This window comes from Cyrtonyx montezumae, unplaced genomic scaffold (genome assembly GCF_038088225.1).
Source record: "Cyrtonyx montezumae isolate F1298 unplaced genomic scaffold, pur_monq_1.0 scaffold_2, whole genome shotgun sequence".
NCBI lineage: Eukaryota > Metazoa > Chordata > Aves > Galliformes > Odontophoridae > Cyrtonyx > Cyrtonyx montezumae.
In genome coordinates this window covers 63,224,761-63,252,010 of record NW_027071936.1, presented here as the reverse complement: position 1 = coordinate 63,252,010, position 27,250 = coordinate 63,224,761, and the positions used below count along the sequence as shown (strand labels likewise).

Here is a 27,250-nt window from a genome sequence, read left to right as displayed (position 1 = left end):
GAGCTGGAAGGGACTTTTAAAGGCAATCTGATCCAGCTCCCCTGCAATGAGCAGGGACACCTACAGCTCCATCAGGTGCTCGGAGCCCCGTCCAGTCTGCTCTTGAGTGTCTCCAGGGACGGGGCATGCAGCACCATTCTAGGCAACCTGTTCAGTGCCTCACCACCCTTACTGTAGAAAAACAGTCATCTATGCTCACAGAGCTGTCCCAGGTCTTTACTCAAGTTTCTGACATCTCTTCAGCGTTCGAGGCCTGTGGAAAGTCATTCTAAGGATGACGGAGGGACAGTGATACAATTACATAAGTGTTCTTTTGCCCCTTTGGGAAGGATGCAGCAAAAACCTTCAGGGATTTGTTTGTCTTTTGGCAGTGCCTGCTAAATGCCTAAGTGCTCTTCAGTGTTAAACAAGCTTGCCTGGGACTTGCATTTAAGAAATAACTTCTATGCTCAGTGCTGTTACTTCAACTAACATCTCTTAGGCACTGCTGCAAAGACGTTGCGTGGCGTGGCTGAGAGAGAGGGACAATTTTAGACTTTGCAGAGAATAAATATATCTCAAAGACGTTTAAAATTTGTCGTGTATCAGGCGACGTGCATCTGAGGGCAAGTTTAATAAGGATTTCAGGCAGTGTAAGAAATGGGCAAGGACGTTAGAGGAGAATGAGAGTGGTTTGTGAACATGCACTGCTGGGTTGTGTGACTGATGCAGTAATGTGCACCTTTAAATGGTCTAGGTGACCATTAGGCCCAGCAAGTTTTGCTGCTATCTCCTGTGCTAGGGATTTACAGACTTAACCTTTCTTGCATTGAGCTTGAAGACCAAACAACCACTTTCTGTTGCTCTAGGCATGTTTTTCCTTAGAATTTTCCTTTTAAATGCTGAATCAAATTTATATGGGCCTAATTTGCATCACTTCACAGCAGTACCTCTGGACAGAGTTTAAACATTCATTGTTTAATAAACTCCAGATCAACCACAGATGTTCTGAAAGCAAAGTTGAAGATTTCTGTGCTCTGAAACAATGTTCCTTCCCCTTCTACATCCAAACATTTTCCCCTAACAGTTTATTCTTTCCTTTTCTCTATGTAAATATTGTGGGACTCTGATGTAAGTGTTAAAGATTGCATGAGTTTTCTTCTGAGGTGTTTGGAATAGAGCAGTACTTAACAGCTTAATCATTTGTGGGATGTGTTTTCATTAACCAGTGACTTTGTTGATGATGTGAAGAGATTTGTTTGCTTTGGTTGCACTTGACTTCAGCTTTGGAAAGATGAGCCTGTGTCTGCCTCTGTTCTGCAGCCTCTGGGCAGTGTGTGCTGGTAGATTGGCTGCTTCTAACTTCTTGGTTTGGCAATGAAAACTGTTGGAGAAGTACATGAATTGGGTCAATGCATTTTGGAAATGATGGCAAATTTGTCTTTGTTGCAGGGAAAAGAAGCTGATCGCCTTCGTGTAATAAATATCTGCTCTCTTGGTCTTATTAAGTGCTGTGCAAAACTCCTTACATGAAGGATCCCCCAGAAAGGCTTAGCTTTGGAGTGACTTTATGTTCCATTACAATAATACAACACCTCGTTCCTGCCTTGTGTAGTCTGTGACTGTGGTTTGTTAAGTAGTCCCAGAGGAATTACAATGACAGAAGAAAAAAGTGTTGCCTGGGAATATGGGGGGGGGGGGGGTGTCAGATTCTCTCAAAGGTATTGGGGTGCTCAGCTCTCTCTGTGACTGTATTTAAGCCTCCAAATATTTCTGAGGATCTAAATCAAAGTCCTTTGCTCATCTGTAATTAGTGGACAAGGTCCTGACCTCTGCTACTCTTCTGTAAACTCATAGGTCTGGATAGTGAAAAGGCATTTCTGCAAGAAGTAGCAGCACCTTTAGCCTGGGACACAAGCAGTTCTCCCATTTCTGCAGTAATTCCATCCCTCTGTGCAAAGGTGTGTAGGCAAAAACAGGTGAAAACACCCAGAAGGTGCCCTGCTCTGAGGTGGGGAGTGAGAGCCCCCTGAAGGTGGGAGAGCCAGGGGACAGATCTGGGTTTACACCACTCCTGGATTCACACAACCCCTCCTGGCTGTGAAGCAGTCCCAGGGGCCGTCAGCTGCACACACTGCAAGCTCTGCCACTTCAGGGACATCTGATAGTGCCCTGAGGACCCTGCTGGCTCTTAGCAACATACAGGAGGTGATTTGAGGCCGAGTACTGTCCTGGAGAAGTCAGCCCCACCTGTGTGTTTTGCTCTTTGGTCTGCCCCTTCTCCAGGAGCAAACCCTGGTGTTCCTGAACCCATCTGTTCCCTTTAAGACCTCCATCTCCCTTGCCAGTAATTCCTCACATCTGCCTATTATTCTACTTAATTCCCTGCTTTAGTCCTGTTTTCTCCACCTTCAGAGGACTCACTCTCTTGGTATAGGACAGTTATTTTTTATCTTGTAATGGCCCGGTTCACAGAAGAGCAGCCTCATAGTTGGTGCTCTCTCAGCCCCCTGAGGTGAGTTGCTTCTGATCTCACGGTCGTGCAGTGTTTCCCAACAACCATGGGACAAAGCGTGGCACTCCAGGTGGATATGAGGTTGGCATTGCCCACAGTGTAGATGTCTGAGTCAGGATGGGTAGGGAATCAGGGAACCCTCCGTTCTCACTCTAGACCTCATAGGATGTCTGTACCCGAGGTCTGTTCTCATCAGTGCTCAGAAATGTGCTGTGAAAGTGTAGGCTAGACCCGTGTATTTCCTTTTCCAGAACAGTGAGACTGAAGTGAACTGGTTCCCATTTTGCCCGGGTTTTGTTTCCTCATTCGCAATGGGATGGAGCAGATGAGCAGTCCTCAGCCCTTCTTCCTCTGGACTTTGCCAACCTCTGCTGCTGGAGTCAAAGCAGTGTGTGCCAGCTGGGGGGCCGAGCTCTTCCCAGTCTTGAAAGCGGCAGCTCTGGGGTAGGGGTGCAGTACTTAGGCTGCTGGGGAGAGTGAGAGGCCTGCAGAAGTGTTGGGCACCTGCTCTCCAGGCTGTGGAGACAGAAAACACGGGTGGGAATGCTGCCTGGACATCTTTTTCACCCAGCACCCAATTCAAGAGAGAATAACAACGGAGAAAGCAACGTCACAACGTAAGCTGGCAAAGTCTGGGACCCCCAGGAGTGTTATCAGAGCTCACACTTCCTTCTGTCTTCTTTTGCAGTGGAGCAGCAGGACAAAGGCCGCAGAGCACATCTGCCTCATCCTGCCTGTTCTTAACATCTCTTTGCATCTCCACAGTGAATGCTCATGTTCTGGTTGTCCAGCACTCCTCTGCCACCTTCTGTTCGTGTCTTCTCCAAGGAAAGCTCCTGCCTCCCCACAGCAGCACAGGGCTGAGGGGTGTTGGTTGGCCTCCCTGCAAACCTCAGGGATGCAGTTTCAAGGAGTCCTGACCCAGTTTGACTAGCTGGAAACCAACGTCCTGACATCCAGCCTGCAGCACAAATGTGAGGCACCTCTGTGAACAGGGCAGCTGGGAGCAGTCGTGGGAATTGCTGTCAGGCCAGCATTTGGCCTACAGGGGGCAGATTTGGGTGTGCTTCATTCAGGCTGTGCTCAAACTCTGAGCTAGCAGCTTTTAATACAAGCTCGACTCCATTCTTCCTTGGCTTAGAGGCACCACGGAGCAACTCCTGCACCCAAGATGACCTCAGCCAGGCGTCTCCTGGATATCTCACCTCCCAAGTGGAAAGATAAAATAGTGATTAAAATAATACCTCCCTAGACTGATTTTGCCAAGTTTTGTAAAGAACATTTAGCATTCTCCTTACACTATAGTCTTAACACCACAGTCATATAGGAGAAAGAAAACAATTCAGCATTATTGCAGGCCTCCCTGGAATGTGCCTGTCAGCTTTTTCAGTACAGCTGGGGAGGAGTCAACTTCCAGCTCTTCCTGAAAACCTGCAGCAGTGCATTGCAGCCTGGCCCTGTGAGTGGTGGCACAGGGGAAGAGACACAGGGTCAGCATCCAGAGGACGGTGTGCACTGCACCCTGACTTTGTCTCACAGAGTGTTCAGCTGCCAACGTGAATTTGGCGCTGGAGAGGGCCCCGGTGACCTGCCTGTGACTGGGGTTGCCGTAGCCAAATGACTTGCCCTTTGTGGCTCCATTTCCCATCTGAGAGCTGTTTGAGAATCCAGTTTGGGGACTTTTTGTGTGTGTGCTTTAAGGATCTAAATGGATTAATAATGGTCAGGTATTGAAGAATCCTCTTTCTGTAGTGTTTGGTCTGGCAGAGCGTTAGAGTCAGGCTGAGGGAAAAAGTGCAGAGCATTATTTTTCTGTGTGTTTGTACAACAGCCTGAGTCAGTAATTGTGACTGTCATCTAAGCACTCAACACTCCTGTTTTCCACACGTTTAAAAGCATAACTGTCAGTTAAACTAGGAAAGGTCCAGATCGTAGGCAATGCTCTGCAGGGATACAGGGGCTTTGTCACACTGGCTGCCCCTTCTGCAGCTCCTGCTTTGGACTGGCTGTTGTAAATTCCACCTTCTGAATTTGAGGCAGCGAATGAACCGTGTTGCACAGCGTGACTGGTCCCATACAGATGGTGTGATAAATCACAAGGCGCAGAGCCACCAAGCAGACGTTGGTGGTCCGTAGTGGTGGACTCATCCTCTGCCTCTGGTGGTTCTAGCAGTCTGTAAGGCCTACTGCAGCGTGACAGAAGAGGAACTCTCCTCGCTTTGTGCTTACAACAACACACCCGCTACCGAGAGTCTCAGCAGTGCCTGATGAAGTTTGTGTTTAATTTCACTGGATCTTGGGCTGGGCTCTCGGCTTCAGACCAGCCCTGGCTGTCATGCTTCGTTTCCCAGGAAGCTGTCCCCCCCCGCAGGGCTTCAGTGCCCACTGGGTGCTTTCCAGAGGACAGTCTACGCAGTAGAAACTGTGAATAGAATTAGCAATTCAAGAAATCAGCTGTCTCACTGTTCCTGAGCCAAACAAAAATCTTTCTAGAGTCAGCCCCCAGAACATGGGGGGCTGTGAATTCAGTCAGAATTCTACACGGAGTAGTCCAAGCAGCACTTGTAATGGCTTTGCAACCACGGGTTTTTGATCTCTAACCCAACAGCTGCTATTAGTGGAGTGTGAAGTGTGAACCTTCTGTCTATTAATCCCCGAAAGATGCATGGCTTTGCAGTGGAGTGGAGTTTGGTGGAATGTGAATCAAAGCACTCATCTTCCTCATCCTTTGTGTTCACGTTTAGACCACAATCGGCCGCGCTAAATAGATGCGAACGATAAATATGAAAAGCCACGTGAGGCAAACTGTGAAACGAGAGACTCTGTGTTCTCAGATGATGAAGAGAACGATTTATTGGATTGTGCATCCACGAACAAAAGGCCTAAAAAGAAGGATCAGCCCCTTGAGGTACTTCCATACTGCCGAGGTCCCTCCTCCTGTTGTGTGTTTGAGTGAACTCCTCTTTGGTCTAGGAACACTGAATCCAAAAGCAGTACTTCTGTGGTCGTTCAGGGGTGGGTCTTGCTATGAGAACACTCACTTTCCTACACACGTGGCTTCTCTGATAGAAATTCCAATCCGTGCCTGTGGAAATAATAATTGCACAGAGCTTCAGAGTTGGATTCTGAGTTGCCAGGCTTAGATCTAGCTCTGAACCACATGCTAATGTGGAGGTATTTCAATGAGAGGATTTGGGTAACAAGCACAGGCTAATTTTTCCTGTCTGTAGCAGAAAATGTATTTTCTTTCCTGAAGCAGAATGTTTGTGTGGAAAACAGCCAGCAGCCACAGCCAGAGAGCTCAGAGCCCAAACCCTCATGCACCAGGCCAATCCCACCAACACCAGCAGTGGTTCTGCTTCTGATTCCGTGATTTCAGTGGGTTTTGAATCAGGCACCGATTTAATTTGCTACACGAAAAGAAAAAAACACCTAATGGAGACACAGATCTCACACTGCAGTTTGACAAAGGCAATTTTAGCAACATTTTGTCATGGAGCCTTTGCACGAGGTGCTGTAGGCAAGGAATTCTTCCAGCTCTGGGCAGTGCGGAATGGAGCCACGTCCAGCAGCCCAAAAGCAGCTCTCAGATTGAAGCCAGCAGATCTCCACGCTGGGGTAGCTGGGTTTGTTTCTCTTTCCTCAGGCCAGGTTGAGAGGGTGGGAGCAGTAGTAGTGATACACATTCTTCTCGTGGGCTGTTGTAGCTCTGCTGGCTCTCACCAGAAGCTTGCTGTGGTTAGGTGCAGTCTCTATAGCTACTCTCAGAGCTGTTAAGTGGCCTTCCAAGGAGGCAGAGCTGTTCATTCCTGATTTCAAGTATTTTCTGAGCAGCTGATGGATGCTTTCAGAGTGGTCTGGCTTCTCAAAGCGCAGCCTCTCCCAGGCTGTAAGTATGGCTCAAGCTGTTGGGGCTGTGTTGCTTACAGATAGCAGCTCTGAGTCAGCAGCTTGGGAGCCTGAGTGGATCTACGGATCAGGGCAGGATCCCTCACTGCCATACGCAGCAGCTTTTTTCCTTGCGTCAGCTCAAGGCTCAGACAGATGCACTCTTCACTGGGTAATAAAATGGCTGTATGACTGGGCCCGGGGAACGATGGTGAATGGAGTTAAATCCAGCTGGCAACTGACCATGAGTGGTGTTCCTCAGGAGGCAGTACTGGGCCCACTGTTTAATCTCTTTATTGATGAGTGGACAAAGGGATTGAGTGCACCCACAGTAAGTCTGCAGATAACAGCATGCTGGGAGGAAGCGTTGATCTGTGTGAGGGTTGGAAGACCTTACAGAGGGATCTGGATAGGCTGCATCAGTGGGCTGAGGTCACCAGTATGAGGTTCAGCAGGAGCAAGCATGGGATCCTGCACGTCAGTCGCAACAACCCCATGCAGTGCTCCGGGCCTGGGGCAGAGTGGCTGGAAGGCTGCGTGGAGGAAAGGCATCTTGGAATGATAGCTGGCAGCCGTCTGAACACGAGCCAGGAGTGTGCCCAGGTGGCCAAGAGGGCCAACAGCATCCTGGTTTGTATCAGAAATAGTACTGCCAGCAGGAGCAGGGAGCTGATCATCCCTCTGTACTCAGAACTGGCGAGGCCACACCTCGAGTACTGTGCTCTGCTGTGGGCCCCTCACTACAGGAAAGGCTGGAGGCCCTGGAGAGTGTCCAGAGCAGGGCAGCAGAGCTGTGAGGGGTCTGCAGTGCGAGACTTCCGGGGAGCGGCTGAGGGAGCTGGGATGGCTCAGTGTGGAGGAGAGGAGGCTCAGGGGTGACCTTATCACTCTGCAGCTCTGGGGACGTGGGTTAGTGGGCATGGTGGGGGTGGGTTGGTGTGTGGACTAGTTGATCTAAGAAGGCTTTTCCAACCTTAATGGTCCTGTGATTCTCTGCTAGCCATCTCTTTCTGAATACAGCCATCTTACCCTGATTGTTTGTGCTTTTGGGGACTCAGAGTGGGGTCAGAGATCAGACTTGGAAACCAAAGGGATTTGGATTAATCCCTCCCCTGCCAGCATCTTTTCCTATGGCAAGCCGGATGGAGTCTAAACAAAACCTGGCTGTAATCTTGATCCTTACCTGTATGAATATTTATACCTTCTATATCACAAGGAAGTGTTAATACAGCATGATCTTGATTTCGATAATTCCTATAAAAAAGAAATGACTACTTCTTCATTTACAAATGGTAAGATCCTGTCATAGTTTTCCAGGCAAACAGGTTTGTGCTGTTAATGGAAAAAAAGCTTTGGATAGTCCTGAAAACGAAGTAGAAGAGCTTAACAGGCCTTGCCATGTTAGGCCTCCATATATCTGTGCTCCTCTGCAACGTGTGGTAACCATTTCTGAATGTGATGAGCCCCAATGCCATACCAAAGCTCTTCAGAGTGAATTATGCAATGCAGGTGAGGTTGGTGAGGTTGTTTTGTTGGTTGTTGGCCTTGCTAGCTGGATTCTGTCTCAGTCAGTTCAGTGTGGAGAATGGAGGTAATCGGTGTAAACCAATCTCATGGGGTTGACCGGGCTCCTCCTGGGCCTTGCACGGCTCTCCTGGGCAGATTTGCCTGGTGGTCTTTCCATCCATTTCTGTGCTTAAGGGCTCCTTCTCAAAGCTCTCCTCAGAGCTGGCTGCAAGGGGTTAATCCTCAACCAGTCCTTCATCAGCGATCTTTAGGGCCAAAATGGGCTTCTCCGTTTCTTCGTGCCGGGAACAGGATCACTGCCACAGAGGTGCCACAGGAATAGGTGAGTTTTAAGGAAAGAACGAATGGATTTCCTATTACACCAATGAAGTTTTCTGTCGCTTTCCTGCAGGCACCGCCTAGGACCCTTAGACCTCGCATCAGGAAGAAGAGTACCTCGTCCTCTGCCACTGAAACAATGTGAGTGCAATGAGCCAACAGCACCAAGATCCACAGAATGTCTCTCTTCTGCCTTAAAGAGCTACTCGTTGATCACGTAGGAAGCAGCAGTGGGATGGATGTGCTTTGATGTACAGCGTTGTAGCCACGGCCTTTCTCGCTCCTGTCTCTATCCCGTTCCACGCTTCTCGGCTTTGTCAGCAGTGTGGTTAGGGCAGTCTGACAGACACCTGCAGATGAAGAGGTCTCGTTTTGTTGCGGTGTGTCCCCACTCACGCTAATCCTGTAAGGCTGTACATTTACAGTTCTCATCGTGTCTGCTTAGCTCTGGCTCTGTGAATGCACAGCAACAGCAGAAATAATCAGTTGCTCGTGACGATACATGGACAGTGTATTTATTTATGGCTTTATCATTAAGGAAGTGGATTTGCAGAAGCCATGGATTTCTCTTCCCTCTCTTCCTCCTCAAGCTTGTGAATGGTGTAATAAATGTCTGAGTACTTTAGCTGTTTGAAAATGTCTGAGATTCATTAGGGAAAGCTGAGCTGTTATGCTGTTTCTGCAAGTGGATCGCATGTATTCTGATTCAATCGTAGTGCTAAAAAGACCTAGAGACAGAACTTAGGGTGAGGAAGAGAAGTGCGAGAGAAAACGATTGCTTTCACCAACGTTACGTGGGAGGAGTCTTAATTTTGATCATCCTGAGCCAGGAGAGTATTGTGTGGAGAATGACGGTGGCTAGAAAACTGGATCGTATCGCTTGCAGCAAATGAAGTATGAGCAAGGCGGTCGTGTACTAGCTGCAGCATTAGAATTGCTTTAGTGACTTGCTTCCAGGGGAAAGAGAGCTGTTCTCCCCTAACAGTACGAGCCCCAGCGTTCTGCTTTCCTGGAGCAGTGCTGGAGTTTTCCTTCCGTGAGCAGAGCAGGACGCTGGGGCTCAGCTGCTTTTTGAGGCCTGGAATGTTGCCTGTAGCATGGAGTTTGGTTAGAACCACGAGAACCAGGTGGAGTGTTGTATTTGTATCCGTATATAAACGAGAAACATAAAAGAAGAGGAAGATGTTGTAGGGTTTGTGTATTTGTGCTTCAAGTTGGTGTCTCTTGTGAGTGTTAAGCATGTGAAATTCACACAGAAGTTAATTTCGTGGCCCTTCGTGTTTGCTCTCGGACCTGTCTCATAGAGTAGAAGACCATTTAGCATCACATACAGGAACGTGCCCTCACTGAGGACTCACGGGCCGGCACCCCGGTAGTGTGGTTACTGTAGCTGGGGGCAGCAGCCCGGGATGCCAGCTCTGGTTGGAGGGTATGGGGCTCAGAGAGAAATCTGAAGTGGCCTTTCAAACCCTTCCTCCGCCGGATACACGTCAGTAGAGGCTGCCCCTGCCTGCTGCATCCTCGAGGTCTCCCCAGAGCTTCCTGTGGATGTGGGGAAGAGAGAAATAAACCATGTGTGCACACAGATGTTTATCCGACCTGGCAGGGAAGTGGAAAAAGCAAGCAGGGATTTCCTGAGCCTGCCACGGCATCTGGCCCCATTACCTGAGAGCTGCGTCTCCTTCACACGCGCTAAGACAACTGCATTTTCCAGTGGGTAAGGAGGAGGAAAGCCTTCAGAAAACACATAGGGAAAAAACCCACCAAATACAGATAGCAGCTACAGAGGAATCAGTCCTTACCAGGCACACAGCAGATGCTTGGAGGAGCGTGTGTTTCACTGTTAAGCAGCTTTAAAGTTGGTTTGGTTTATTTTGGCCAAGATTAAAAAGCAAAAGCGAAACCGCCCGCGGTGTTAGCAGAAATGAGATCCTGCTGCAAGCAAGCAGCTGCCCTGCTACCCCAGGGGCTGCCATAGGACAAAGAGCTGACGAGTTTGCACTCAGTGATGCCAAAAAAGCCCCACGGGACATAGAGCCACGTCACACCGGACAGGTTTGACTCTCAGACGTGCTGTGTGAACATGGATTCTCACTGGAAGTATTCCGTGTGTCTGATCTGCTCTCCTACTGTAAACTCGACTGTCTGAATTTTCTCGAGTGCTGAGGTGTGCTGTTGACAGGGGAGTTGCCTTATATCTCTCAGAACATTCATTGTATAAATGAGACAAATAAACCTTTTCATATCTCTGGCAAAAACGTATGAGTTTCTGAGCAGAGCTGTGTGCCCGAGCACGGATAGGCGAGAGGGGGAACGCTCCTCCGCTCCACTCTTGCTGCAGTGCTGTGCGTACAGAAGGGTCCTTCTGGCTCCCCACACGCAGGCTGTGTGCAGGTGTCGCCCCAGTTCTGTCATTTCCCCCTCCGCCTGATGGCATTTATTGGAAATGAACAGCAGCCGCGGAGTCCTTTGTTGCAGGCTTTAGGGACGGGGCTGACGCAGCACGCAGCCCTCCTGCACCGACGCTGACCCCTCGTGGCAGTTTGCAGAACGCGGTCAGAGCGTTCACAGGCGGCGGCTAACGGCGCAATTACTTCTAAAAGCAAGCCACGCTGCAGCCGGAGGTTTAAAATAGCTTCCAGATCTGGGATTCCCCGGCTGAAGAGAAGTAGGGATGTAGGGGCTGTGAGGCAGCTGGCTCCACCGGTCCTGCGGGGCTGCCAGGCACCTCCTGACTTAGCGGAGCTGGGCTGCAGAAGTAACCCTGAAGAGAACAGAGAGGAGCAGTTCAGCCGGAAGGGACCCGCAGATACCATCGGGTCCAGCTGCCTGAGCTCTGCAGGGCTAACCAGAAGGTAGCTAACCACGACGTGCACCTCGCGGGGCTTCTTTCCTGTGACGTGCAGAAAGACGCAGCGCTGGCTCCCAGGGACGGCTGTTACAGCAGCACTCCAAAGGTCGATGCTTTGCTGGTGGTGTTATACTGCTTGAAACACATCCTTAGTAAAGTCTGAATCTCTTCTTTAGGAAAAACAAAGGAGAAAACATCTTCAGTGCGTTTGATTTATCTGTCAGGCCAGAATAACTCCTTCCACTGCTGTATTACTTTAACCTCCATTCCGCTGACTGTACGTAGATGTATTCACTGAGTGCTGCATGTGTCCTTCACAACTTTTCTGTATGATGAACTGGAAATAATACAGCTCCTGAACACTCTGAGTAACTGCTGAATTCATTGCAACACCGCAGCCCCATGCACAGAGCCCCCCTTACGGTGCAGGCAGCTCCAGGGCTGACACAGACAGGCACTGCCTGATTCACAACGGGTTCACTTCAGTGAATGCTTTGCAAGTGCTGAGAGCCACTGGTTTTGTAGAGGGAGGCTCCAAGCAAACCCTTAGTGAAAGCAGACTACGTTGCAAAAGGGCCCCATGTCAGACCCTTGGTGTTTCATCTGTGCACACAGTGAGATGCACAGCGTGTAAAGGACAAGGCAATACTTAAAGCTGACTGCTGGGAGCTGTGAGGACCCAACAGGTCTGCTCCACGACTCAAAAACCAACAAAAGACACAAAACTGAGTCCTATGAGGAAGCTGTGTTAAGAAGTTTGGCCAATGCCTTAAGTTACAAAGCTGCATATAACCACGGGTGCTCATGTGGGAACAGGGAAAGAGTTTGCATGGCACAACGACAGGCAGCAGCACCGGGATCCCTCTCTTCTTCCTTCCTATGCCCGAGGAAAGCTCCATGTAGAGCTACCAAGAAGCAGGGACAGAAAGAATACCCTGAGGTTAAACATGTTTCTTTGAAAAAAATAATTCAGGATTAAAATGTCTTTCACTATTCATTATCTTTCAGTATGTTCAGACTGCATTCATTTACACACACTGTGTCACACAGCAGCACAGGAAAACCAGCAGACTTCAGGACACATCTCTGCCAAGTAAAGCACAGACTGCTCCTCAACGTAGTCGTTAATATTCCTTTATTTGGGGCCATAATTCTGAGCAGACGATGCACATACATTTATTTATTAAAAAAATACATGAAAGATCCCTACACAGAAAGATTCGTGCGGTCGTGGTACTTCTGGTAGGGATCATCTACGTACCAATTCCTCCTTCTCCAGAAGGAAGTGGTCATTTTATCTAGGAGCTTACACTGCGTTCTGTTGCACAGCACGAACTCTCTCAAGCGCTGCTTCTGGGCTGTGGACTTCTTCCACAACCTCTTCTTGTAACCAGACTGTCAGAAGAAAACACACAGATCACACGGGCTGCTGCCAATGCACGCGCACCGGTGACAGGCAGAGGTGGGACTGGATGATGGTGTTGGCCTTTTCCAACCTCGGTGCTTGTATACGGCAATAGCCACGAGCAAACAACACAAACCCCTTTCAGGCAGTCAGGAGATGCAGATCTCCGTGCCAACCACCGCTGTCTATCAGAACGAAAGCAATGAGCCCACAGCTTTCAACAGGTTCGCAACACCCGAAGCAAAACCAAGCCGTACCTTCCTCCTAACCCAGAGACCATTGTGCAGCCGGAGAAACCTCTTCACGACAGCTTTCACGCTCTTCCTCTTCCCTTTCTGCAAGCTGTAGTAGGTGAGCGGTCTCACCGGCTGCCGCAGGATGCTCGGGAGCAGGGGCGCGATCCTAAAGACGAAACGAAGGAGCGGGGAAGGCGGCAGAACGCAAACGCAAACTCGCGCAGCCCCCGCCCGGTGCCCGCGAGGTGCCCGTACCTGCACAGCAGCGCGGAGGGGGCCCGGCGCGGCGCGTTCCCGACGGGGGCCGCTATCCCCGGCAGAGGCGCTTCCCGCGCTGAGCTGTGGCGGCACCGCACGGCCGCGGCTCTCCCCGCGGACAGCGGCACCCAGCGCGCCAGCGGCCGCAGCATCCCTGCGGGGACAGACAGCCCTCAGGGCGGTGCGCGGCCCCGCGCCGCCATCGCACGGCCGCCGCCCCCCCCGCCTTGCTCCGTCCTCCCGCCCCTCAGACACGGACCCGCCAAAGCCACTCGCGCCGCCACAGCAGCCGCCATATCCCCCGCCGGCCCCCCTCAGGGCGCTTCCTAAAATGGCGGCCGGAGCACGTGACCGGCTCGCTCGTCGCCGATTGGACGCGGCGCCTGTCGCTCTGCGGGATGGCGGCCCCGCCTCCCCCCGCCGGAGGGGGCGGCCCCGCGCACGCGCATCGCGGCCCGCTGGCGGTGAGGGGTGGAGGCGCAGCGAGTTACCGTGCGCGGCGCCGTCCTGCAGCTCGGCCACGGCCGCTGCCGGCTCTGAGGCGATGCTGCGGGCATGCCAGCGGGCGGGGGCCGCGGTGGCCGCGCAGGTGAGCGGGGCGGAGGCGGGAGGGAGAACACGCGCGGCCTCATGAGAGGAGCACCGCCGGTCGCTGTGAGCGGTGGCCGCGCTCTGTATGCCGGGTGCCGCTGAGCTGCGGCCCAAGCGCCGCGTCCTCCAAGCGCCGCTCCATCCGCTCTGAATGACTCCTCACGCACCCGCCGCGATTGGCTGCTCGGCTTCCGACGGACGGCCGCGGCAGCCAATGGGGAGCGACGGTGGGCGGGCGCTGTCAGCTGCCGCTCGGCCGCTCTACCAATCCCGGCGAGCGGCGCTCCGCGAAGGGCGGCGGGAAACGGCGGCCGTAAAGCGCGGCGGTGCTCCGGGTCCGCGGGGTGACCCGGATGGAGCCGGGCGGGACGTGACCTTGCGGGGCATGGGCCGGGCGGAGGGAACCGCCGCTAAATACGGCCGCGTGCTGCTCCCACTGACATCGGGGCACGTGGGAAGCGTGAGCTGAGAGATGCGGAGCAGACTTCCGCCGGGCCGCCCCTGGAGGCGCTGGAGCAGAGCTGGGTGCAGCACGTGTGTGCGGCGCGCGGGTGTGGAGTGATGTGTTACCGGGCCCTGTGTAGGGGCACAGGCAAAAGGACCAACGCAGGGGGGAGGAAAAATGAACGAGGATCCAGGCTCGCAGGGACAGAACTCCAAAGGAGGGATTTCCAACCGGACGTCTTTCCTCAGCGGCAGTCAGCCCTTAATTGAGGCCTAAGAGGACCTCACTGCCTTTGCCTGTGCCCCCAGGGCTGATCTCGGGTGCTCTGTCAGTGGCTCAGCCGTGACTCAGCTGTCCCCGTGCAGGTGGTGATCTCACGTGGATCATCTCCAATGCTGCAGTCCCTGGATCCTTTTGTTAACTAAAAAAATCACTGCCCAACCAGCATTTCTGGTAAATCTTTGTTTTGAGGGAAAACAGGAGATTAAAATCTCAGGTAATGTTATCCCCGCTATGTGCAATATGGGAAAGCATCACTCCTCACGTGGCAATTTCATTTCTGTTATAGCCAGATCTCTATCTTGGAAGGGGCTGTGCTATTCTTTCACGTCTCGGTGTGGGAGCTCAGAAAGAAATGTGTGTCTCCCAAAGGAGTTTGAAGTGCCAAAGCAGCTCCGCTTTCTGCACTGAGCAGCTGGAGCTCTCAGCCCGAGCAGAGCTGGTGTGTGCTGGGCTGAGCTGCACTCACTGACTTTGCTCTCCTCCACCCCTCACAGAACTGCTGCTGCAGGAGAGCAGTGCTCCGTCCACCACGGCTGAGCCGCGGATATGCGACCACAGCGGGAGAGTCCGGGTGCGTTGGGGGGCTCGGGGGGGTACAGGTGGTCCTTCAGCCCCTGGGGGTGGTGGCCGCCTTTGGGATGGCAGCGGGTGTTCCCAGGTGTAGTTTTAAAATCCGTCGGGGTTTTTCTTGTGGGACGATAGGATTGATGGAGTTTATGTTCTCTCCCCGCAGTGTTTCTGTCGGTAAAATCATCGGCGGCAGCGTGTTGTTTGTGGGTGGGGGAGTGGGGGGCACGGTGCTGTACGCCAGCTACGACCCGCATTTCCGGGAGAACGTAGAGAGAGCCATTCCCTACTCCGACAGACTCTTCGAGATGGCACTTGGTCCTGCACCTCAGAGCGTACCCACGCCAAAGAAACCTGTAAGTGCCTCCCATTCACCCCCACAATGCGCTCGGTTGTTCCTTCTTTAGAGAGAGCTGCTCTTAGATTTCAAATTCTAATCAGTTTTCTTGTGCAGTTGGCTTAACGGTGACAAACTGAGCGTTCTTGGCTTGCAGTTTTGCTCTTTGAGGTGATGCTGAGTTATCATTTTTCCCTTCCAGTGCTTGAAAAGAGCACATAAACAGGAGGGGGAACGGCTGTTTACAAGGGTGGATAGAGATAAGACAAGGTGGAACGGCCTTAAACTGAGACAGGGACATTTAGGTTAGATATTAGGAGGAACTTTTTCACACAGAGGGTGGCAGCACACTTGAACAGGTTGCCCAGGGAGCTTGTGGATGCCCCTTCCCTGGAGGCATTCAAATCCAGGCTGGATGTGGCTGTGGGCAGCCTGCTCTAGTGGTTGGTGACCCTGCACATAGCACAGGGTTGAAACTAGATGATCGCTATGGTCCTTTTCAACCCAGGCCATTCTGTGATGTGATGTTCTATGATTTTCAGTGATGTCATCGTGCCATTGTGGTCTGGGTTATAAAACTGTCATTTTTGTCAGTAGTGAAACTGCCAGACTGCTAACCAAGGAGTTGCTCTGCCTGTGTGTAAGCTGGGGAGATGGTAGTAGGTGACACAGTGGAATTTTACTAACTTTACCGTTGTTGGCAGTGTAGTTAGTAGTAGGTAGAGGTAGTAGGATTAGACAGCTTTAATTCTAAGCTGGATTTAAAGAAACCTGAGAACTTGAATCAGAATGGTGGAGAGCCGTGTGTGAGTGTCATCCTGTGAAATCACAGAACTGCAGGGGTTGGAAGGGACCTCCAGAGATCATTGAGTCCAACCCCCTGCCAAAGCAGCTCCCAGCCCAGGTTGCACAGGTAGGCATCCAGGTGGGTCCTGAACGTCCTCCAGAGAAGGAGACCCCACCACCTCTCTGTGCAGCTGTGCCACTGCTCCGTCACTGCACTGTGAAGAAGTTCCCACACACATTGGTGCAGAACTTCTTATGCTTCAGTTTGTGGCCATTTCCCTTTGTCCTATCACCACACACTGCTGAGAAGAGTCCAGCCTCATCCCTTTGCCTCCCGCTCCTTAGATATTTATAGATGTGGGTCAGATCCCCTCTGACTCTTCTCTTCTCAAGGCTGAACAGCCCCAGGTCCCTCAGCCTCTCCTCATAAGGGAGGTGTTACACATCCTTTATCATCTTTGTAGCCCTCTGCTGGACTCTTTCCAGGAGATCCCTGTCTGTTTTGTACTGGGGAGCCCAGAACTGGACACAGTGCTCCAGATGAGGCCACACCAGGGCAGAGTAGAGGGGGAGGATCACCTCCCTCAACTTGCTGGCCACACTCTTCTTAATGCACCCCAGGAAGTCTCAGTGACGTGACTTTGCAGGAAGGAAAACTTGATACTGCCTTCAGCACAGTGCTGGAAACGGAATCTGGAAGTTTCTCTGCTACCGCATCTGAAAGAAAACGTTCCTTCCTAAACAAGAGTGCTGAAAGGCTTCTTTGGCCCCGGCTCTTGGGAGCTTTCAGAAGCCGTTTGACCTTCAGGAAACCCAAAGTCTTTTTAATTTAAGAAACCTGTTCTTAACAAATGGAAGAATATTAGTTAACCAGAACTGTCTCTCTTGTTTTCAGCTGCTTTGCTTGTGATCATTGAGGCTCTTTGTGCCTTCCAGGCACCAGACAGACCGGTCAGACTGAATCCTCATCCGTTCAGTTATGGCTCTGACTCAGGTGCTGCTGTTCTCACCTTGTGGCTTTGCATGATGGTTATTAAAGAATTAATATCCTGAAATCATGCAGTATTTACACTTGAGTAAGCACTTATCCAACACAAGCATCCAAGTCTGAATTAGCTTAATTAGTTTATGAGTAGCCATACTTATATGGACTAAATAACCTTCAGAAGGAAAGAACTGAAACCTGTGCTTTGGAGCTGGGTCAGAATTGTGTGCATGGGATTTATACAGTCCCTGCATTAGCAGATATTCAGAGCACTCAGAAATGCTTGGCATGTTTAGGATGTGACAGCGTTAGCTTTGTGTACATACCTTAACTCAGTTTTGTTTGAAGGAGAAACAGCCACTGCTGAGTGTTCAGTTTCACTGAAGTGAAAGTTATAAAGATTCTCTCTCAGTTAAAAATCAATGTGAAGAATTCCATGGCCCTGCTATTGTTCTCAGGTGTACTTTGAGGTCTGGATTTACGCTGCAGGTGTCTGGATGTGGACGCGTTCTTCTACATTTCAGTGGAGCTGGTGACACACAAAAGCAGTTCGGAAAACTGACGGTATTTCCTATTTTTGATTTTCAAGATCCAGCAAGGCCCTCTGAAGATCTCATCTGTGGCAGAAGTGATGAAGGAATCCAAACAGCCTGTTCCCAAATCGCAGCCGAGCAAAACTGAAGCTGTTGCTCCTTCAGAGGAAAAGGAAGGTAACCTTACAGGGTGTCCTGCAGGGAGAAGCAGAGGAGTTCGCGTTCTGTGCCATGCATCACACAGCACGTGAAGACAGGCTTTCAGATGTGCATGCTGTAGTGTTTTTAGACTTAATATTGTTATCAGAAGGAGATCTGTCTAGAAAGGCATGAGCTGTTTTTGCTTAGTTTTTAATTGAGTTTATTCACCTTTGAATATTTGGAATCTAATACAAATGACTGCGCTCTGTGGTTGTACGTGCAAGGCTCGCTTTGGGTGTGGGGCTCTAGAGGTGATCTTTTCCTTAAGCAATAAGCCTTATCTGGGTTACTTGCTGAGCTGCCTGGAAAGCCAGATGGAAAGGAACGCAGAGGGTCGCAGCTGGCACCTCTGTTCCTTTACCTGTTGTGTCAGGTGAAGATTTGTGTGTGTGTAATTAATCTGAGCTGCTGTCTCCTTGTCTGTACATAATAATGTGAATGTCCAAACAATGTTCCTCCAGAGAAAAACAACAGCAGTATTAACTGTTTCCCTCTTCTCACTTCAATGCACGTGCATACTAACTGTTCCAGTTCTGTAACTGTACTTAACAGCAGGCACGGCTGCAGCACAGATCATCTCTGCAACAGGGGTAGCCATGTCGGTGCCAGCTCCGGGGATCCAGCCTGAAGAAGGTGAAGAAAATCACATGAGTACCATGTAGAAAATCAAAATCCTGTAGCTTCAGACACGTAGATTCTCAGTTCTCTGTTGGGATTTGTCATTTCTGAAAGGCACTCTTCTTCATGCCTTTTGCAGAAGATCTTTCATCATTTGCTAATAGATTCTCAGCATGCTGAGTAAGTGAGAGTGATGGTGGGGAGCGTTGCAGGGATGGATGCAAGGGGACACTGCCCTTGTGCTGAACTGGATGCTGCACGGCCCACTTTGCCTCCATTGTTGGTTGCTTTCTGACTTTGGTTCTGAAAAGCTCTGTGGGGCCAAGTGAACACCTTCATTTTATGGTTATGGATATCAAAAAGCTTGAGGTAGTTTTGGCATGGCTTTGTTCAGCAGTCAGGTTTATAAAATGACACTGACTCTGAAAGTCAGCTTTGAAAAGGTTACTTCCCTACAGGTGATCCTATAGCAGCCTGGATTAAACAGATTGATCCGACACTGAAACAATTTCTCTGCTTTTATAGATAAAGAACACGAGGTTTCCCATGCTGTAAAAGAACGATCACCCGATGAAGTCGCGGCTCGTCTTGCTCAGCAAGACAAGGAGGAGCAGGAGAAGATCTCGGGTAAGTGAGCTTTCCTCACATGCTATATGGGACAAAAGAATTGTTCCCAAACTGGCCAACTCTTGTGGGTCACAGAAAATAACGTAAGGAGACATGGAGGAAATGTAGAAGATGTAATGCATCACCTCAGTGATGAGACCTCCGTTAATTGCAGTATTTTTTCCAGCCCTTGCAGCAGCGTTGGAAGGAGCCCTGAGCTCTACAGCTCGTATAACACTTCAGGCCATTACTGCACAGGAATCTGCTGTGCAAGCAGTGAATGCTCACTTGCAAATACTGAAGGAGGCAATGGACGACTCGGAGGTAAACTGAGCAAGTGGGGGCTTGTGCTCAGCAGCAATTGATCTCGTAATTAAAGGTGAAGCCGGGGGTTTAATGTTTGTCACAGTTTTACCTGATCTTCCCACTTGTTCATTCTCCTTCCGTGAGATTCTGAATCTTGGTTGTTATCTGTTGGGGAAGTTCTTAATGTAGGGATTTGTAGTAACACCGATCTTTGCTTCTCAGACTGCTGGGGAGAAGAAGTCAGCTCAGTGGCGCACTCTGGAGGACGCTCTGAAAGATCGAAGGAGAGCAGTGGACGAAGCTGCTGATGTCCTTCTGAAAGCCAAGTGAGTTGCCTGCTTTTATGACATAAAACACGACCCACGCGGGCTGGCAGAGGTGGATGAGTTTGTAGACAGTATGTAGCATCACTGCGCTGTGTCTCTTGAGTCAGTGACATCACTGGCTTCTCTCTGCTGTAATGTAAAATGAAACCATTAGCTTCTCCTAGCTATAAAAAAATCAAGTGTTACAGCACTGCTTGTTGGTTCTGTCTGTCAGCAGGGCTGCTCAGCACCTCAGGTTCTCTACAAGTTACTCTCATGTACGTTAGGTCGTTACGCAGTGATTGGAACAGCAGAAGTGAGCTGACAGACAAAAGCTGTTTTTGAAGTAGTGAGGATAGAAATAAATTTGGGAACTCTTGTACGCTGCTGAGGGGACAATAGGAAATAGAGGAGGACATCTTTGAAGTTGAATTTACCAACCACAGAATCATTAAGGTTGGAAGAAACCTCTCAGGTCATCTAGACCAACTTCACCGTGGTGCCCCCTGCTTATCAGGTGGTTCTTCCTACAGATACAGAAAGTACAAAGTGATCTTTTCTCAGGGGTTATGCAGTGAGACCTGTACGTGTCATAATCAGCAGCTTCTTTTCTTTTCAGAGAAGAGTTAGAGAAGACAAAAGGCGTAATTGAGAACGCCAAGAAGTCTCAGATCCCAGGAGCCAAATCTCACATTATTGCTGCAGAGGAAAATCTTCATCATATGATAGTTGACTTGGACAATGTAGTGAAAAAGGTAACGCTCCCAGCCGCTCTTAGTCAGCAGTGATTGGAACGAGGACTTGGCAGCTTGTGCAAGCCCCCTTTCTCCAAGTCCTCTCTGATAGATCAAATATTTTCAGTTTAAATGCTTTTTTCAGATATTATTTTTGGCTGCAGTCAGTCTTTGAGTGGATAGTACTGCCAGTGAGTAGTCTTGACAAGAACTACGCAAGAGAAACCTCAACCCTGCCCCAGAAATCTGCAGCCAGCTTGTTCAGTGTCTGCTCTTTCCTTGGGCAGCTTGTAGCTCTTCCTGTCTGATGCTGGAGTAGAATTTGGAAGGTGAAACTGAACATTTGGTGCAGATTGGTGTGGCCTTTCACAGAGCATAGATGATTATTCTGGTGGTGGCTTTTCCTTGGGCAGGGCATGCTGACAGGATTGCTTTTTAACCTCGAAAAGAAACTTGTTTCTTAGGATCTGGGCACACCTATGTAATCATGATGTTGGGGAGGAGTAGGAGTCTGCTGATGACTGTGGGTAAGTCACTTTACAGCTCAGAAAACAGAGGAAAAAAAGTAAAGCTGAAATCATCTGCCTTTGCAGGATTATTGATTCCTCTGATGCAGTTTCAGTGGAGAATTTCTCTTAACAGTGGGAACACAGAACTTAATGAGGGGAGGCAGCTCTCTGCTGGGGGTGTGTGGTAGCTGCAGGCCGCTCTGATTCTGTAAGGAAGGAGTAGAGCTGGATATCTTTAAAGACAGATACCGAGTTTAGGATACCACGTTGGTCTTTTCTGGGCTACAGATTGGCTCTGAAGTTACAGCGTGCTGTGAAGAAGTGGATCTGTGTAGTTGGAGTAAATAATTTGTGTACAAGAGGCTTGACATCACAGGCTGGCTTTTCTTTTCCCCAAGGGAGGATGAAGATCTCTGCCACTAACTTAAGTTTGCTCTTAGATGACGTACATCTCCGTGCCTTGAAAAATAAGCCAGTCTCCTCTGTGTCTGTTACAGGTTCAGGCAGCACAGTCTGAGGCCAAGATTGTAGCTCAGTATCACGAGCTTGTGGCTACGGCAAGAGAGGAGTTTCAGCGAGAACTCGACAGCATCACCCCCGACGTGCAGCCAGGCTGGAAGGGGCTCAGTAAGTGTCAGCTGTGGAGTAACCATAGAGCAGTTGGTAGAGCACTGTAACTGTCTGCTTCCAGTGTTCCCTGATTCTGCACTCCTTGGTTCTTTCAAGATAGCTGAAGGAGCCAATTCACTGCTCTTTACGTACTTATCCTATGTGTTAATTCGAATGAAAATGTCACAGGAGCTGATCTGGAGTAACAGCCTGTGCTGCATGGGAGCAGTGGATGAGTGTATGGTGTTTTCTGCTTTCCTTATAGCAGAAAAAAGTGTAGTGTGATTCAGAAGTACAGTTAGACTCTCTGTGCCTTGCTAGAGGGATAAGTGTATCACTTGGAGTTGTTGGAAGGTTCGCACAGTACCGCAGTGTGGTTGCAGGGAAGCAGAAAGGAGTCAGGCTCACAGTCAGCTTCTTATGGCTTAAGTCAGCTCATCCTCCATGATCCTCTTTCCTAATAGTACTTAATGCTCTAGAAATGTGAACGTTGGTCCACAAACTCATTTCCATAGCTAAATGAGAACAGTGGGTCTCTGGAACACTCTGGGCTTTTATTTTTCCCAAGAAGTTGGGAAAACTTGGTGGATGAACAAACAGTTTGCAATTTGCTGTGCTGTCTTATTTATATGTGTGATCTTCTGGGGTATAAGTTCTGGAGAAGATTTGGACATTTTGGACATTTATGATTTGGACACCCTGGAGATGGAGCTGCCCTTCCCAATGCAGGATGAGGGGAGGACATCCCGAGTGTTGTGAGCGCTTTTCTGGCAGAGGGGATCTCCTGGCAGCGTTCAGTTTCACACCGATGTGACCTCACTGCAGTGTATGGGACTGACTTGTTAGTGACTCCCAGTGCTGCCTGGGAGGTTGTTTCTGAGCCAACCACTCCCTCATTTCTGAGATCCTAGAACTTCTCAGTGTCCTGGTGCACTTCTTTACTCCAGACCTTTGTCCCTCACTTTGGCTGAACCCAAAGGTTCATCTGTGGGTTTCCAAGGGGGAAATGTAGCAGTGGGGATGCTTTAGGGTATGCCTTGCTTGTAACGTAGAGAGATCTCTGGAGTCAGCACACTGTTCTTAAGCTCCTGAAGACTCGGGTCACTCTAGAGCAGAATCTTTTAGTTGTCTGTTGTACTTTTGCACGACTGACTGCTGTAGTGAACGTGCATTAACTTTTCCAACCTCTCCTCTTTCTGTTGCAGACATAACTGATTTAGGTGAGTTCCTGTTTTCTGGTCTTGTGAATGTTATCTTTCCTTTGTCCTTTTCTTATGTTTGTGTGGTACAGCGCTTTAAATTATCAACAAAGTGGTGAAAAGCATCCCTGAGGTATTTCAGTCCGGGCAGTGCTTTGGGAGCTTTGCCACTAGCTTTGCACGTGCAGATTAAACCAGACTTGGTCTAGCAGCTCTTGCTTGCCAGGTGAGTTGTTGGTGTCTGAGGCCACGCTTCCACTTGTTTGGTCAGTTTCAGTGGGTCACTAGCTGCTGCTGAGATTCCAATGAGAAACAGAAACTAATCACTTACAATTAACAGAGGTTAATTCCAACTGACAGTGGTTTTCTTCAAGGCCCAACTTCTGGCCTGGTTGCAACCAGCTCCTGCTGATGCTGCCAACGTGTCTGGGTGTGCTGAGCTGGGTGACCAAATTGATCAACTGAATTTGAATGTCATCTTCACGATTGATTAACTCTTTGATTCTGAGGTTGATTTTTTTTTGCCTTTTGATCAAAGGAAACTAAATGATAAAACCGAAGCACGGCTCTGTTTTCCAATGGCAGAAATGTCAACAGCTGAGCTCCTTAGTGGTGCCACTCAGCTCTGGGTCAGACAGAGCACTGCTGCACCGGATAACACGTAGCAAATGTGGCTGTGAACAGCTGGCATGGAGGACTGCTGAAGGGAAAGAGGGAGAGCCTTCTTTTGGTTCTCACAATCAGATGTGTGTAAGCCTTGTGCAGCGAGATGGATCAGCCCGTGCTGGGGCGTTACACATCCTGCTGCTCTGTGCACCATGCTGGAAATGGGCAGTGGTGGAAGGACCAAGGAATGGACAGAGCTGCTGCCAGTCTCCTCTAGGACACAGATGTGGGAGTGCAAATAAACCACGGTAGTTTCTCTCCTAGTGACAGGAATTACTCCCTTGTCAGCGTCTCCTACAACGTGCTCACAGCCCAACCACACGTGGAGCCCTGGAGTGCTTCAGGGTGAGGTGGGGAAGCTGTGCTGGCAGTTTCTCTGCAGCCCTTCCTGATACCTTGTTGTTTTTCAGCTGGGCAGTTATCAACAGACGACTTGAATTCTCTGATTGCACACGCGCACCGTCGCATCGACCAGCTGAACAAGGAGCTGGCTGAGCAGCGGGTCAGGGAGCAGCAGCACATCGAGTTGGCTCTGGAGAAGCAAAAACTTGAAGATAAAAAGGCACTTGAAGCAGCTGTGGCAAAAGCACTGGAGCACCACAAAAGTGAGATTGAAATAGAACAGGAGAAGAAGGTAAAGTGGTGGGATTCAACTGTTTGATCCTGCAGCTCAGAAAGGATGTGGAAGAGCTAGAAGAGGTGCACAGGGAGCAGGAGGGTGTTGTGAGGGGTGGGGGACTTCAGGTTGGGGCCCCCTACCTGTGCCAAGCACGGAAGGGAGATTCTGAGCAAGGAAGGTTCTTAGAATGTAGAACAGCTGCTCGGTGCAATCTTTAGAAAAGGGCTTAGAATCAAAATCACAGAACTGTAGGGGTTGGAAGGGACCTCCAGAGATCATCTAGTCCAACCCCCTGCCAAAGCAGCTCCCAGCCCAGGTTGCACAGGTAGGAATTTCTCCAGAGGAGACCCCACCACCTCTCTGTGCAGCTGTGCCAGTGCTCTGTCACTGCACTGTGAAGAAGTTCCCACACATATTGGTGCAGAACTTCCTATGCTTCAGTTTGTGGCCCTTTCCCTTTGTCCTGTCACCACACACTGCTGAGAAGAGTCCAGCCTCGTCCCTTTGCCTCTGCTCCTTAGGTGTTTATAGACATGGTTCAGCTATAGGAACAGCCCTGTGAAGCTTTTCCAGATGAAGCATGAAGCTTGAATCAGTAACCCTTCTATAAGGTGCACCCGTTGGGTAACGGGCACGGTGCAATAGCAGCTGCTGAATTGTGTTCAGGTGGAAGAGGTCCGAGAGGTGATGGAGAATGAAATGAGGACCCAGCTCCGGCGGCAGGCTGCTGCCCACACCGATCACCTGCGGGATGTTCTTAAGATCCAGGAGCAGGAGCTAAAGGTGGAGTTCGAGCAGGTGAGGGAGAGGAGGCCCCCTGGAGCTGGGTGGGAGTTTGGTTAAACGCCAGTGGTGAAGCCTTGCAAAGCAGGCACTTTGCTGGAGGAGATGGCAGCACTCAGTGGGTGCTCATCTGGAGATGAGTAAGTCCTTGAATGTGTAGGTTTTATGCTGAGTTGTCTGAAAATCCTCAGCTGTAGGTGAAAATTTGATAATTAGAAATTCATTAACTGTTAATTTCACCTTAATAAGACTTATTACTCGTATATCTACGTGTGTTGTCTGTAGCAAGAAAAAAAAGTTACAGAAAAATATCTTTAAAAGAGAATTAAATAAACAGCTCTCAGTGGCCTGATGATTTGTCTGTCTTTTTCAGAACTTATCAGAGAAACTCAGTGAGCAAGAAATGCAATTCCGACGCCTTACCCAGGAGCAGCTTGACAACTTCACGCTGGATATAAACACTGCCTACGCCAGGCTGAAAGGGATTGAGCAAGCAGTTGAGAGTGAGCACCAGGATCACAGTGGTGTCACAGTCTCTCCTGGGCTCTTATCTGAGCCTGGTGCCTGAACACAGGATGAGCCACGTGGCTAATGCTTCTCCATTGGCTGAGTACCCACTAAATCCCAGCTGCAAAGTACAAAGCTGTTCTGCCAAAGCAGAACTGTTGGCAGGGACTCTGACCCTGAGGTGTGGAGCAGATGGCAGGGGGGTGGCTGCTTTAGGAGCAGTCAGAGGGGATGGCTTTTGTTGCATGTGTTGAAGCGCTTTTGTGTTCGATGCTTTTCTCGTGTGCCCCAGCTGAGAGTCTCCTTCCTCCCGTTCAGGTCACGCAGTAGCAGAAGAGGAGGCCAGGAAGGCCCATCAGCTGTGGCTTTCTGTTGAAGCGCTCAAATACTGTATGAAGACGGGCTCTGGTGACAGCCCCACAGAGCCACTGGAGAGTGCAGTGAAGGCCATCAAGGCCAGCTGTTCTGACAACGCGTTTACAGAGGCCTTAACTGCAGCCCTGCCCCAGGAGTCCCTGACACGAGGGGTGTACAGCGAGGAGGCCCTCAGAGCACGTTTCTACACAGTCCAAAAACTGGCAAAAAGGGTGGCTATGATTGACGAAACCAGAAACAGCTTGTATCAGTACTTCCTGTCTTACCTGCAGTCCCTTCTTGTGTTTCACCCTCAGCAGCTGAAGCCACCAGCTGAACTCAGCCCCGACGACCTCGATACGTTTAAATTACTGTCTTATGCCTCCTACTGCATTGAGCACGGAGATCTGGAGCTGGCAGCTAAATTTGTCAACCAGTTAAGAGGAGAGTCCAGGAGAGTGGCACACGACTGGCTGACCGAAGCTCGAATGACCCTCGAAACCAAACAGATCGTGGATATCCTGACAGCATATGCTAGCGCTGTGGGGTTGGGAACAACTCAGGTGCAGTGAGCAGCAGGATCAGTAGTTCTGGGCAGTTCAGCAGTTGCTCGTGCTGCAGAGAAACCCAATGACCTCCTGAGGGTGAGCTCCTATGGGCTGCAATCCAAGCAGCTGGTGGGGGCGGGCTGGCCACCTTAAATCAGAGTGTGAGTCCTGTCCTGTTTCCTTGCACTGTATTTAATTTGCCACCTGTTGTATTTGTATTGGTTTTGCATTATCATGACCACCGACTTCAGGAAGCTCCTCCACGATTTGTGTAACGATTTTGTTTCCCCATCTTACCGAGCAGGCTTGTGATCCAACCAAAACGTTTGTAACCTACTGTTAATGATTTGCCACACTGTCAGCTGAATAAAACAAAACTTCAACCACTTCCCTTCTGCTTTTCACTTTCCTCTTTAATAGCAAAGACATCTGCCATGCAAGAACTGCCTTTCTCTGTGACCTGAAGCCTTGTCATCCTCATCTCTATTGGTGTCCTAATCTCAAGGAGTGAGCATCCACTGATTGGTACAGCTGTACAATCCATGTATGAGTACAGGTTTAAGTAGACAGATGTAGGAGCATGCATGGTGGTGGTTTTTCTTAGACCTGTTCTGCAGTTTCAGAGCAGGTACCCCGAGCTAGAAGCCACACTTCTTTGTGGGTCCTCATGGGTGAGCAAGCTCCTTCCTTCCCTCTCACCACTGCCTTAATTCTCACCAGCAGCAAAGATGCAGTGATGAAAGCCAGCACCCAACAGCTGAAGTGAAGGGCTGTGCCTTTGGCTGCTTGCTGCTGAGGGAGAAAAAAGCACAGAGAATTCCTGTATTTGATGCTCTACCCCTTAACCGTTGCAGTTCCTGGAGCAAACACTGCCCTCAAACTGCTCTACTGCAAATCTTTTTCTGTACTGTGAGCAACACTCTCAGACTTCAAGCTGCAGCTCAGCATGGAGCAGCTGTTGTCTCCCAATCTTATTACTGAATATCCCTGTGCTGTCACAGCAGTCAGGACTTTTCCTGCAGCATTACACCCACCAAGATTTTACTTTTTATGAATCAAATCCTCCACCTCTGCAAGTTCACAATAAATTAGCTTGAGAAATCTTGCAAGATCTTCTGCAAGCTGACAGCAGGACACTTGTGGTCTGTCCCAGACCTGCAGCACTCTAACCAACACTCAGATT

At 49.8% G+C, this 27,250-nt stretch overlaps 3 protein-coding genes across 11 annotated transcripts in view; 2 read left to right on the top strand and 1 right to left on the bottom strand.

Annotated features, from left to right (window-relative positions):
* Positions 1-8,852, top strand: part of REEP1 (receptor accessory protein 1) — a 54,421-nt gene extending 45,569 nt beyond the window's left edge. For 2 of the 6 annotated variants that reach the window (XM_065735926.1, XM_065735927.1), the window contains 2 exons: positions 5,263-5,402; positions 8,301-8,852. In XM_065735926.1, coding sequence (XP_065591998.1) covers positions 5,263-5,402; positions 8,301-8,372 — 212 coding nt within the window. In that variant the 3' untranslated portion in view covers positions 8,373-8,852. Of the gene's footprint in view, positions 1-1,115; positions 1,410-1,431; positions 1,586-5,238; positions 5,403-8,300 lie in introns of those variants that run through there. The other 4 variants (XM_065735932.1, XM_065735928.1, XM_065735931.1 and 1 more) reach the window with 4 other exon arrangements.
* Positions 8,853-12,200: 3,348 nt separating this feature from the next.
* On the bottom strand, positions 12,201-13,143 carry MRPL35 (mitochondrial ribosomal protein L35). The gene is made up of 3 exons (XM_065735965.1): positions 12,975-13,143; positions 12,741-12,885; positions 12,201-12,473 (listed from the first exon to the last, which is right to left on the bottom strand). Exons 1-3 carry the CDS (start codon positions 13,127-13,129, stop codon positions 12,285-12,287), a joined length of 489 nt encoding a protein of 162 aa, XP_065592037.1. The 5' UTR covers positions 13,130-13,143; the 3' UTR covers positions 12,201-12,284.
* A 295-nt stretch (positions 13,144-13,438) lies between these two features.
* On the top strand, positions 13,439-26,157 carry IMMT (inner membrane mitochondrial protein). Of its 4 annotated transcripts, XM_065735940.1 has the most exons (15): positions 13,439-13,566; positions 14,790-14,866; positions 15,029-15,218; positions 17,560-17,680; positions 18,257-18,337; positions 18,848-18,949; positions 19,116-19,252; positions 19,457-19,560; positions 20,159-20,294; positions 21,280-21,409; positions 22,597-22,611; positions 23,667-23,890; positions 24,542-24,673; positions 25,032-25,161; positions 25,484-26,157. In XM_065735940.1, the coding sequence occupies exons 1-15, from the start codon at positions 13,522-13,524 to the stop codon at positions 26,089-26,091; spliced, it is 2,232 nt and encodes a 743-aa protein (XP_065592012.1). In that variant the 5' UTR covers positions 13,439-13,521; the 3' UTR covers positions 26,092-26,157. The 4 variants fall into 4 exon arrangements, with proteins under 4 accessions (XP_065592012.1, XP_065592014.1, XP_065592013.1 ...); XM_065735942.1 differs by lacking the exon at positions 18,257-18,337; XM_065735941.1 differs by lacking the exon at positions 22,597-22,611.
* Positions 26,158-27,250: the final 1,093 nt, after the last annotated feature.

What these genes read in the sequence shown, in the direction of transcription:
- MRPL35 (XM_065735965.1), bottom strand. Translation starts at nt 13,129, where the DNA reads ATGCTGCGGCCGCTGGCGCGCTGGGTGCCGCTGTCCGCGGGGAGAGCC. An exon ending in CCCTCCGCGCTGCTGTGCAG is followed by an intron (nt 12,886 to 12,974) that starts GTACGGGCACCT and finishes TTTCGTCTTTAG; the next exon opens with GATCGCGCCCCTGCTCCCGA. An exon ending in GTCTCTGGGTTAGGAGGAAG is followed by an intron (nt 12,474 to 12,740) that starts GTACGGCTTGGT and finishes TTCTTCTGACAG; the next exon opens with TCTGGTTACAAGAAGAGGTT.
- IMMT (XM_065735940.1), top strand. Translation starts at nt 13,522, where the DNA reads ATGCTGCGGGCATGCCAGCGGGCGGGGGCCGCGGTGGCCGCGCAG. An exon ending in GGGGATCCAGCCTGAAGAAG is followed by an intron (nt 18,338 to 18,847) that starts GTGAAGAAAATC and finishes CTGCTTTTATAG; the next exon opens with ATAAAGAACACGAGGTTTCC. An exon ending in TGGACAATGTAGTGAAAAAG is followed by an intron (nt 20,295 to 21,279) that starts GTAACGCTCCCA and finishes TGTCTGTTACAG; the next exon opens with GTTCAGGCAGCACAGTCTGA.